This window comes from Kogia breviceps, chromosome 14 (assembly GCF_026419965.1).
Source record: "Kogia breviceps isolate mKogBre1 chromosome 14, mKogBre1 haplotype 1, whole genome shotgun sequence".
NCBI lineage: Eukaryota > Metazoa > Chordata > Mammalia > Artiodactyla > Physeteridae > Kogia > Kogia breviceps.
The window spans coordinates 60,217,920-60,230,323 of NC_081323.1; the positions used below are offsets into that span (position 1 = coordinate 60,217,920).

The window sequence follows — 12,404 nt, forward strand, 5'->3', positions numbered from 1 at the left end:
CCCAGAAAACCAGACTGCAAAGTAGAATGACTGTCGGCCTCCTTCGGGGAGACGCCCTTATCTGCTGGCTTCAAGGAAAAGCTCCCTGGCAGCCAGATTCCCATTAACACGTAACGCAGAGACTCACACAAAAGCAAAACAGACTTTACTGAGAGAATGGTGCTGGTGGGAGGAGACTTGCAGTCAGGAATCCGGATTCTGTGCCCAGCTCCGTTGCCAACACCGTCCATCCATCCTCCCAGAGCCTCTGGAGTTTCTGTAACTTGAGACTCTGTGCTTGAGTGGGGAGGGGTCCCTTCGAGCTCTGACTGAGAAAGATGTGGTCACCAGGAAGGACAGAGCAAGAGCCATTTACCTTAAAGGAGTCTACACAGCAAGAGAGCCCAAAGTTTAGCTCAGAAGAGCAGATCCAACTCCCAGCCCGCTGGCGGGCTGGCAGGTCACACGGAGCCCCAACCATGTGCCAAGGTGAGGACAAGGCAGCGGACACCTGGGGGAGCAGGTGGAGGGAAGGCGCAGGCTCTCAACCTCTGGGACCCTGCACGGGTCTCGTGAAGTGGCTCTGGAAGCGTGGTCTGTACCCAACAGACGGGTCTCCAGGGGCCACCAGGGGACCATCCAAGGCTGGAGGAGAGAAAGCCGCCACGGGGCAGCAGAAGGCAGAGGCAGGAGGACCCTTCGAGGGGCACGACAGGCCAGGTAAGAGGATCAACTTCCTTAACTAAGATGTTTCACAGCATACTGGTAACCAATACACTTACTTGCCTATTTAAAACAACTCCGGTGGTCATTTTGTGATGTATGAAAATATCAAATCACTGTGTTGTGCACAGGGAACTAACATAGTGTTATAGGTCAGTTATACTTTATGGCCTTACACACACACACACACACACACACCAGTTCCACCCCCTATGGCCTTACACACACACACACACACACACACACACACACACACACACACACACCAGTTCCACCCCCTATGGCCTTACACACACACACACACACACACACACACACACACACACACACACCCCAGTTCCACCCCCTTGCAAAAATTCAGATTTAATACACTGGATTAGGCCGTCGTTGTCTTTCAAGGGCTCGCCTCCCTGCACTGACAAATGGACACTTGACTACATACAGCCCACATATTTCAAGATGTATTTCCCAGCTATTGCTATTTTTAAAACACAACTAAAGCCAGACCAAACCACAGCAAAGAAAATCCTAAGGACTTGTTTACTGGAAATATCTACAAAGGTTTGCAATGTCGGCAGCTAAGTGCAAACAGAGCTGGCTCTGGTGAGAACTTCAGTTATGAAATTTTTTTAAAAAAAAGAAAATCCTAAGCAGTTCTTCACACCAGTTTTCCAGAAAACCCCACCAAAGGTGTATATCCCCTTCAACTTCTGACTTTACCAGGCTCTCAGGAAGCAAACCACCTGCTCTTTTCTAGATGGATCCAGAGAAAGGTCTGGTCTTAAACAAACAGCCTCCCCTCTCCCACCCACCACTTCAGTGACGGGGCTGCTGAGCCAGGATCACTCAACCTGAAGACGGAGAGAAAGGACCAGGCTTCGAAGAGAGTTAGGATTTGCCTCTGAGCACGCCGCTGCCAGGTGGAGGACTCCAGGCTCCCAGACACCCAGCTGTGACACCTCCCACTGCAAAGGTACCAACCTCCCCCCACTCCCCACCTCTCCCAGCCCCCTGAACAACCAGCTGAGAACCAGAAAGAAAAGCCTGCTCTGCCCAGGGCCGAGGAGAAACACAGGGGGCCGCTTGGGCGGGAATTCCTCCCGGGAAAACACGCAGGGTCCATGTCACTACCCAGAGGGCCAGATCTGGGGATTTTTGAGCCTTCCTCCAGGGATGAGGGGCTGTGGGCTGGGGAAGACCACCCGACCCAGTCCCGGGTGGGGCTCAGACAGACCCTCCACTCAGCCACTAGCGGGCACCTCTCCTTTTTCAATGCTTTTAATGCTTTTCAGATGGTGAGAGGCTGTGCTGGTGGCCGAGAGCAACCCACACCCCTTCCTTCAGGAGACACTCGAAAGGGACCACACTCCCCCCTTGAAGCCCCATCTCAAGCGGTAGAATGTCCTCTCCAGTTTGGTCCTGCCTCCGGCCCCAGAGTCTCCCCCAAGCCCTGGGGAAGGGGCGCCTCTGGCCTCTCCTAGGAGCTGACGATGTGGCCGGACCAGGTCTCGTGCTTGGTGCCTGGCGCCAGGTGGGTGATGACCACCTCCACGGCCTGCAGCTTCTCGTTCTTGGGTGGGATGGAGCACATCTTATAGGTGACCTCATCGCCTTCCACGGGAACGTACTCCCCCTCCACGCTGTGGGGCAGGGAGAGAGCACTCAGGGCCGGCTCTCAGAAGCCAGGACACCAGCCCTCGCAGAGGAACTGCCCCCTGCCCTGCCATCAGGGGGCACCTCCATGGCCCTCTGGTCGTGGCTGAGGAGGCCCAGACCCAATCAGCTCCTTCCCTGGGACCTCAGTTGCTGAGACAGAGATGGAGCCCCACCCCCTGGGATGCTCACATGGCGTGTTAAACGAGGGCACTGTGGGCCTGATGGAGGGAGGGAAGAGCGGGGAAAGGCAGTCTGAGCCTGAGTTGGGGGATGGCCCAGGTGAGGGTTACCTGAGCAGCACCCCGACCCCCTGCCCTGTCCAGGAGTCCCAGAAACCAGGCTACACCTCTGCTGTTCAACTCCTCAGAACCCCAGTGAGCTTTCCAGAAAGTCCTTTTCCCTTACTTTCTATGGGACATGAGTCACCATCTCACTTGTGATAGGGAGGTGCCCAGCTTGATGTCCCCTTGATGAGACCCCAGGAGGAAAATCCCCATAAGATCCTGAGCACCAAGACCAGCCAGCTCCCCTGGAACTGGTTTGCCTTGACTGAAGGATAACATCGCAGATGGTACTGCCCTCTTTGCTTTGGCCACCAGCAAGCTCAGGAATAAACGTGTAGCCCACTTCTAGCAGTGGAACTAGGCATCATAGTATCCCCATCTTTCTTATCTGCCCCCCAACCCCATGCTTTCCTTTCTAATTTTTTTGGTGCACTGTGTGTATCCTTGTCAACCACTACAAATCCTTTCTGGAAAGAGGCAATGTGGAGATACACGTCTACATCCACGTATGATTCATACATACGTGGAAGGCACTGCTCTAGCGTCATCCTCATGTCTACGCTGTACCGCGGGTCTATTGAAGACCTGGCGTGTAAGAATGTTGGGGGAGGGTCAGGAGGGATAACTCTCCCATCCCAGCAGACACGTGCAACAGGATCCTAATTTCAAAAACATGGTTTCTATGTATTGTCAGGTCTGCTGTGTGGGGTAATGACTTTGCCTGCCACAGTCGGAAAGACTGGGGGGCTGCCGCTGAGGTCAAGGGTCGGGGTGTGGGTCGGGGTGCCAATCGGGTCCCCACAGATCTGCAGGCTGCTTAGAAGATCAGAAGTGAAGCATAGGCTGCTGGACACCTTCCAGCCCCAAGGCCAAGGACGTGTGGGCTCCACCCTGGGTCCCCCCCACCACCCGCCCCAGGGTTTCCAGACAGGAAGGAAGGACGGCAGTGAGCAAGTGGCAGGAGAAAGGGTCCAGCCCAAAACTTCCTTCCTGGAGCAGAGCGCAGGCAGCCCCCCGCCTCACCAGGCTGCTTCCCCCGAGGAAGTGCAGGAACCCAGCCGCCAGGCGAAACACAGCTCCCCAGACTCACAGGGACGCCCCTCCCCACCCACAAGACCCACATGGGCACTCAGACCCACCCCAAGCGGTTCTCAACTCACACACGCGCACACGCAGTTGCCTGCAGCCTCTGACACACTGCCACCACCAGCTCGGGCTCACGACCCCACCGCTGAACACTGTCACACACAGGTCACAAGCAGAGTCACACACGCCTGGCTGCACAACCATCATCATAGCCGGCGCCCAGCAGAGTCACACGCTGTCCCTGCCTCCTCGGGGCTACGGCAGCACCCACCCCAGACCCAGCCCACCCAGACCGGCCGCTGACTCACTCAGAGATGTGCAGGAAGATGTCGGGGCCGCCGTCGGCCGGGGTGATGAAGCCGTGGCCCTTGGACCGACAGAAGCATTTGCAGACTCCTTTGTAGACAGGGCCCTGTGAAGCCCGCACCGTCCTGCCAGAGAGAGGGGAAAGCGTGAGGGGCCCCGCCAGCCCTCCAGAACAGCCCCCGGCTTCCCAGGCACACCCAGCTCACCCACGCTATGCCCCAGGGAGTCCTGGCCAGGGCCACCATGTACAGCTGTGCAGGTTGTGCACTGCACGACTCTGGGAGCCATTCACAGAGACCCTGGTGACCATGACTCTCTGAATGACGCTGGCAGAGTTCTCTCAGGCCTCAGTTTCCCGCTCTGACTAAAAGCTCTCTGAGCATCCCTCCTCCGAAGGCTAATAGCAGCAGCAGCTAGCAGCAGCCTCCACTTGTTGGCCTGAGCTCTGCATCTCCCAGGCACCGTGTGGGTCCCCTGCGGCACTGTGGCCACCCTGCTACTGTCCCCCTTTTGCAGCCGATGAAGTCAAGGGCTCACAGGGGAAGAGGCCTGTGTGTCGTTAAAGCCTGATGATTTAAGACCCCAGCGATTTCCCACCCCTGGCCATCCCCAGTCCTTGCCCTCAGCTCGTGACAGCCTCAAGTGGGCCTGAAGCAGCACCACACAGAGTTTACGAGGCGCCTGCCCAGTTTCTCACCATCAGCCCTTTCCCAACCCCTGGTCTCCCATGTGACAGACAGGGACATGAGGCTCTCTGGGCCCCGCAGGCGACCTATCTCAGGAAGCCTGACACTCACGCTGAGAAGGTCCTTGTCCGGCGAGTGGGCAGAGGGCTCGGGACCACGTTGCCCCGAAGCGGGGACGGTGAGCGATCTCGGGCCTGTTGGGTATCCAGCAGCCCGGCCGAGGACTGGTGGGTGGGGTGCTGTGACGGAGGAGGAGGCGCAGATGACATGGCTGACCTGGAGAGGGACAGGGGCTCTCAGGGGCTCGCGCCTTGCAAGGAGGGGCCCCCCGGATGCCTCCCCACCCCTCATCTGCTATCTAAGACTCATTCTTCTGGCTGTGGAATGCAGGCTCAAGGCTCACTCAGCATGGAGGCCACCTGCTCCGGAAACATGCCCGGCTCACTCCAGCCGGGGCAGGTGCCTGGTCTGGGCTCCTGCAGCTGCCATGGGCCTCCCGCGATCATTGCTCCATATGGAAATGCCAGGTCACATCGCTGACAAGGACACCATTGGCCCCCTCTGTGTCCTCAGTGCCCAGCACAGACCCTGGCCCACATCGGGCCAGGCGTGGTAAATCCTTGTGAAAGGAAGGAAAGGAAGGAGGGCGGGAGCAGGGAGGCAGGCAAGCAGGCAGGCAGGGCGGGCGGGGATGCTTCAGTGCCAACCACCTAGACGAGGACTCCAGCCACTCATCAAACATTTCCTGGCCCTGGCTAAGTGCCGGACACTGTGGGGAAGGCAGAGGCCGAAAAGGGACCAACACTCAAGTGTCCCTCCAGGAAACTCCAGGACACAAACCAAAGAAGGCTCAGACCCCAGGTCAGGCCTGCATCCAGGAGAGGGAAGCCCGGCAGGTAAGTGCGTGGACCCTGAGGGGCAGGAGCATTTCAAAGGCAGCATCTCCACCAGGCCCCTTACTCAGATCCAGGCCTTCAAGTTAATTTCCACACAGCCCGAGTCTCCAATTACTGCTAAGAAATCGAATTCCCTCCGTGACCCCTAACGTGCATCAGAGGCCGGGGGCAGACCCAGCTGGAGGGGCTGGAGGGAGCAGACTCCATAGTCCCTGTCTCACTCTGGCAACTGTGTCAAGAGCAGCACGTGGCCGCTGTAGCCAACACACTGGCGGCCTTGCCTCAAGGCCACGAGGAAAGAGCAAAGCCCAGGAGCCAAAGGACCTTGGCTGAGTCCTTTCCCCTCTCTGGGATCAATTTTCCCATCTGCACAGTGGGGCAGCTGGGTGGGCATCACTCAGCACCTGCTCAGGGAGGGGGATGGGGACTCAAGATGGAGCAGAGCCGGGCCCTGTGGCCCCACGACGGGGGAGGAGCCTGACTCAGACATCACCACTGTTCACAGGGCAGCCCTGCTGGGTTCTGTGTGGTTCGCACGGGGTTTTCAAATTTAAAATATGAGCTATCTTTTAAACATCCCAGGAGTTTGCCCCCAAATCTAGGTTTCCAACTAGTTTGAAAAAACTAGCAGCTCTGACAGCCTGGAGCCTCCAGTCCACCAGCCCTGCCCCATGCGTGCCTGGTCTATAGTAATTACACAGCCCGAGGGCACCAGTTTTCAACCTGCATCCTCCAGGGAAAGGGCCACCCCCCCCCCCCCACAAAGGACGAAACCTCTCCCTCCACATTGTCCCCACGGTCGCCCTGCAGTCCCTCACACTCCCCTTTCAGGACTCAGCTCCCTCTGACTGGGAGGGGAGAGGGCCGGATGGCTTCCCAGGGGAAGTGACATAGCTACCTCCTGATCCTTCTCTCAGCTGCAGCCGCAGCCACCCCAGAAAGGCCCCGGCTCCTTGGCCGGGGATCAGGGCTCCAGCATGACCCACCAGTACAGGTCATAGAGTCCTAGAATGTTCAATGCCTGGGGTTCTGGGAAGGGAGCTGGCCCAGAGAAGGGAAAGCCCCACCCAGGACAGCAGGTGGGACCACTGCATCCTGGTGACACCAGAGTGAGGCGGGGAAGTGCCCTCCCCCGCATCCACAATCTCCCTCTTTCCCCTGGTGTCAGGCACATCTGACTTCAAATCCCACCCTGCCGGCTGTGTGATCTTGGGCAAGTTACTTAACCTCTCTGGACCTTGGTTTCTGCATGAGGAAAATGGAGATTTTAATAGTTCTGACTTTACACCATTGTCATGAAGTTGAAATGAAATAATACATGTTAGGCACTCTGCATACCCTCCACCCAGAACAAGTGAGCATTAAGTGTCAGCTACGATTGTTGTTATAACTGTCATCATAAAGTCATTCAACAAATATGTGCCTGGTGTCAAGCCTTGTTCATGGCACTAGAGACACAGGGCTGAATTTGGAGCCAGAGGAGAAACAGGTCAATAAATATATAAACAAAATCATTACAGGTGGTTCCCTGGTGGCCTAGTGGTTAGGATTCCAGGCTTTCATTGCCATGGCCCAGGTTCAATCCCTGGTAGGGGAACTAAGATCCCACAAGCCGCGTGGTGTTGCCAAAAAATAAATAACCATTACAGACTGCTGAAAGGGCTGATAAGAAATACATAGAGGGACATAAAAAGTAGCAGGGTTGGGGTGCCACTCTAATGAGGGTGCAGGCTGGGTCTCGGACAGTAAGAAAGAGTGGACCATTTACAAAACAGAGGGAGGCTTTCAGGTGTGGGAAACAGCCTGTGCAAAGGCCCTGAGGTTGGCAAGGGCAGGTGTGACTGAAGGCCAGCAAGGAGACTGGGGTGGGGGCACTGGGGAAGGAGGGGTGAGAGGTGAGAGGCAGGGTGGGTCAGAGGGCATCACCATCATCCCCATTTGTCTTCATTCTTCACACCCATGTCTGTCTGACTGTCCCCAAGTCCCCTGCCAGGCCTACCTCCCCCTGGGTTAATGAAGCAGGCCCAAACTGGGGCCCCCCTTCTCTCTCCACCTCAGCCCCCTTGACTCCCCTAATATAGCCAGTCCCGCAGAGATGCTGATGGAGCCCACCGTCTTGAGCGGGGATCAACCTGAAGGCAGCATGGAGCCCCTCCACGTCCTAGGGCCCTGCACTGGGGCTGGGACACAGCAGGGTCTTAACCAGCATTAGGACCCGAAGCCCCCACTGGAGTTCATATGTACTTGTGTGCTCGGTGCCTTGCAGTTGAGCAGCAGCAGGGGGCGCCATGCATGCGCACATGGCAGTGGGAGAAACTGAGGCATGAGAGGCACCAGAGCCTCCCAGAGTGGGGACGGGAAGGGAAGTGCCGGCCTGGGAGCCACAGGAGCCTTAACCACCACCCTGCCCGCCTCCCCTGGGCCATCAGAGCTGAAAGCAGCTGGGGCAGCTGGAGCAGGCCTGGACAAGAGCCAGCTGCCCCCAGGGGCCTGCGTGGGGAGAGGGAGTGGCATGGGGGAGGGGGCAGGGAGAAGGAGTGCATGGCCTCTGTGTGGGGAGGCCTGGGTTAAAGTCCAGCTGTAAGGAAAACAGCTGGGGGAGGGGGGAGCCAGTAGCTCAGGAGCCAGCTCTGGGGCCCGCTGCTGCCCCCCAACACACAGATTGGGGGTGTGCAGCAATCACCCCCACACACACCCTTATCCCCACCCACCAGTGCTTCCAACCAGCAACTGCTCTCCCAGCAACACCAGGGGAGCCGTGGAGCTGACCCTGGAGGAGGCAGGGCCCACCCGCTGCCACCAGCCCCCTCCCGGACCCTCTCAACTCCCTACAGCTGCAGGGCATTTGCAAACAGGCAAATGAGGCTCAATCTGCTAGGAGGCTCTAGGCCACACCTGGGAGGGGCCTCAGGCCTGCAACAAACTCAGACGGAATGTCCTGTCCAAGGCATGCCACGACTGCTGAGATGTGTGCGCACACCTGGGTGTGTGCATGTGCGTAAATGCATATGGCTGTGTGTGCACAGGATTGTATGGGCGTGTTTGGCTCGGCTCACGCGTGTGGTGCGCACATGTGTGTGTCTGAAGACAGGAGCACATGTGGATGCACACCTGTCACTGCCTGTGTGTGCACACCAGTGGCGAGGCCACCCCACCCCTGACACCAGCAGGGCCTTTACCCTGGGAAAGGGCAGGAAGGGGGCCTCAGCCCAAAATAGCCTGAGAATTTTCCACAGGCCATGCACATCCTCCTGGAAGGTTCAGAGAGTTCAGCTGGGCACCAGGCTCTGGTCTTCCTGACCCCTCTTCCACCCACCCATCTATCAAGGGACTGGAGACCAAATCCTGCAGAGCCCCTGCTAACCCCCTCCCCTCCTGCCCTCTCGGCCTCAAACCCCACCAATCCCACCAATCATATCAAGGACAAGTCTGTCTTGAGCCAAGTAGCCAGCTGCTGACTCCAGGGAGGGGTCCTTGGCAGTGCTATCGGTCATTTACACTTTAGTGAGAAGGAGTTTGCAGTTCATTCCACAAGGCTCCATTCTTGGTAGCTTTCAGATGTTTGAGGGCAGGGAGATGGAGGGGAAAGAGCTGAGTTCAAGTTGGAAGCTTCATTCTCAGCATAGTTCTCAGCAAAGCCAGATCTCTCCAAGCCTACTCTGAAAAATGGGGTGTCGAGCCTTCCATGGGTTTCTGGATGGAGGAGGCCAGGGCTGGGCACCATGTTCAGACACCTCCCAGCCCTGGGGCCGGACTAGCCCACATGAAGGGAACAGGACAGGACACTGGAGAACCAACAGACTCTCTAGAGATGGTGCGAAAATGTAGATTCTGAAGATGGGGCTGGAGTCCCAGATTCTGCATTTCTAAGGAGCTCCCCCCAGCAAGGTAGATGCTGACACAGAGTAGTACACACAAAAGAGTAGTGCGATTACTGGGTTATCAGCCTTGCCCACCTCTCAACCAGCATAAGAGGGCGGAAAGGAAATTTTTTTTGGGGGGGTGGGGGCTCTACATGAGTCACAAAGTCACCTTAGTACACCCGGGTTCCTCGTCTGTAAGCTGAGCCAGGAGAGACGCCTCCCTTCCCTTCTCAGCCTCCAGCCCAGCTAAGCCCCAGCCCTGCAGAACCAAGGGCACATGGGCCGAGGGGCTGCGTGAGTCACCGGAGGCTGGACAGTGGGTCCCAGGAAGCAGGAGAGGCCCATAAGGAGCCCAAGGCGGGCTTGGGCCACATTCCCCTCCATTGTTCAGGGGAGAGTGGGGCTCAGGCGAGGGAGACGAGGAATAAAGCGAGGATAGAGGGGAGGGGGAAAGGGGGAAAGGGAGAGGGCGAAGACTCAAGGGGCGGGGATTCTGAGAGGGCCGAGGCCAAGGGGTGGGGTGGGGAGTTGGGGGTAGTGGGGAATCGAGTGGAGGGGGCGCGAGGGTGGGGCGGCCTGGCTGGAGTCTGCGGCACCAGCAACAGGGAGAAATACTGAACTCGGCACGGAGGGTGCAGCCCGCGATGCCCGCGTCCGGGGAGTGGGGGCAAGCCCAGCCGGGAACTGCTCGGCCGCCCCAGAGTGCTGGGAAGAGGCCGGAAACCCGAGGGCCAGCGACCGGGAAGCAGACGCGCCCCTCCAGCACTGCCCCCCGTTAGCTCTCTCGAACACGCCCGCCCCGCCCAGGATCCTGCGCCCGCCGGCTCCCAGCCAGGGCAGCCCTCCTGGGAGGAGCCCAAGCCCTTGTTCGTAACTAGGGGCCGACTCCGCACCCCATCACCCCCACTTCCAGCCTTCCTGTATTCCATCCTCGCCTCCATTCTCCCAGGGCTTCAGTCAGACCTGAGTCTCAGGCCTAACTCTGCACTCCACTCCCTCTGTGACCCTTGGCAAGCGACCTCACCGCTCCCTGCCTCAGTTTACCCATCTGTCAAATGGGACAGTCCTGGTGCAGCCTCCCAGCCCGGCGGACGTCGTGCGGAGGATGTTGTGCAGGGGGTGCCAGATACAAAGGCTCGGAAACAATGATGGAGCCGGCTAACGATAGAACTGTCAGGCCTGGGGCCATCTAGAATAATCCCTCCCATTCCTGTCCCTGCTGATGGGACACAAACAAAATGCCCTGACTTTGCCACTCGGTGAGACAAAGACCACCCTCGTCCCCGCCCAGGACCGAGCCGGGCGCTGGGCCTGGCTCAGCTCATTGCGAGCATCTACTCCGGGCTAGGCTGGGCGGCGCAGGCCCCAGTTCCGGCTCTGCTGGGGCTCCGGCGCCAGCTGGGGACGGGGATGGGGGGAGGGAGTGACAAACACGGCAGCTTTGAGAACCGCGGTCCTCAAGTCCGCCCGGGGAAGGCAAGCACAGAGGGGGCTTGGAGGAGGCCCCTGGCCCCGAGGAGGCGGCAGCTGCTTCGAGTCCTAAGGCGGAGTGGGGAAGTTTTTCCTGGGACCTGCAGGGGCAAAGGCTCAGGGGGAGGGAGGACGGGCGGCAGGAGGAGGCTGGGAGGGTCTGGGGGAAGACAATAGAAAGCTCTGTTGAAAAGTTTGAGACTTGACCGACAATGGAGGCATCAGTGGACGATTTTAAGCCGAGGCACCTGTTTTTACAAGTTCTCTCTGGGTTCAGGGTGGCGAACGCATTGGAGGGGCAAGACTCCTCCAATGAGGGAGTGAAGAGACCAAGAAATATCCAAAAAGCCAGTAAAAAATGTTAACAGTAGCTAACGTTCCTCCCCGTACTGGGTCAGCCATATCCTTTTATTCTCACTCACCCCGTTATGATAGGAAAAGTTACATCCCCAGTCTACGGATGGGGAGACGGAGGCTCAGAGAAGCCTCCCATTTTGCAGTGAGATACCCCCGCCTGTGGGAACGGAGATCGTGCCTGGAGGGGCTGAATCATCTCCTGCCCCCCACCCCCAATACACAAATCCACTCCAACCCCAGATAAACTGTGGTGACCAGGGGCTTCCTTGTTAGAAATCAAAACAAAACAAAAAACCGTTGCATTTCCGGCCTGCAAACTTGGGCTGCCAGTGAGGCTGTCGTGGAGGGAGCCTGTGGGCGCGGGAGAAGTTTCTCGGCAAGGCCTCGGGGGCCCCCCATCCAGACGCAAACACACCGGCCAAGCGCCACGCGGCTCCTCCTCCCCAGACGCGGCCAATCGCCCGGCGCCAGGATACTCCCAGCCCACCTCCCCGCCAAGCCCGGCCGAGGTCCCGCCACTGAGCTCACAGCTGGCGCGGCCAGGCCTGGCTGGGGGCCGTCTCCACCTCCCCGAGCGGCGCCCCACACCCCCGCCGCGCCTCGCCCCAGCGCACCGCGAGTCACCCCATCCTGCTCCAGCCCACAGGCGAAAGCAGGGGGAGGGTGGTAAGGGGGGGGCGGGGGCGGGACGAGGAGGAGGGGAGGTTTTTTTCCTCCAGAAGAAAACAGGTGGCCAGGAGGGAAATGCAACCCGACGTCCGCCTCACAACCCCCCAGCTGCTGCCACACCCACCATTCTCCAGAGGGTGATGAGTAACCCGCGCTCCCCAAATAGGCCAAGGCGGCCCGGGTATTTCCTAGGGGCCTAGAGACCCAGCCCGGGGCCCTCTGCCGGCGAGCTGGAAGACCCTGCAGAGGGGGGGAGTGAATGGGGGCAGCGGCGGCAGAAGAGGCCGAGGTCCCATCCCGGAGGTTCCTGGGCCTCCCTCGGGGCGGGGGCACCACACCACACCCCTCCTGGGGTCCCCGGATTAGCTCCCTACCTGGCAATCCACTCCGCTCAGCCAGCTGCTCTGCTCGAACTGCGGGAACAGAGCT

At 58.7% G+C, this 12,404-nt stretch overlaps 1 protein-coding gene and 1 long non-coding RNA gene across 2 annotated transcripts; one reads left to right on the forward strand and one right to left on the reverse strand.

Moving 5' to 3' along the window:
* The first annotated feature begins 600 nt into the window (after positions 1-600).
* Positions 601-3,004, forward strand: LOC136792523 (uncharacterized). The gene is made up of 3 exons (XR_010836433.1): positions 601-699; positions 1,460-1,675; positions 1,995-3,004. It is a non-coding gene; the product is annotated as an uncharacterized lncRNA (long non-coding RNA).
* On the reverse strand, positions 1,965-12,404 carry CARHSP1 (calcium regulated heat stable protein 1). The gene is made up of 4 exons (XM_059038443.2): positions 12,350-12,404; positions 4,832-4,996; positions 4,037-4,159; positions 1,965-2,342 (listed from the first exon to the last, which is right to left on the reverse strand). The coding sequence occupies exons 2-4, from the start codon at positions 4,987-4,989 to the stop codon at positions 2,180-2,182; spliced, it is 444 nt and encodes a 147-aa protein (XP_058894426.1). The 5' UTR covers positions 4,990-4,996; positions 12,350-12,404; the 3' UTR covers positions 1,965-2,179.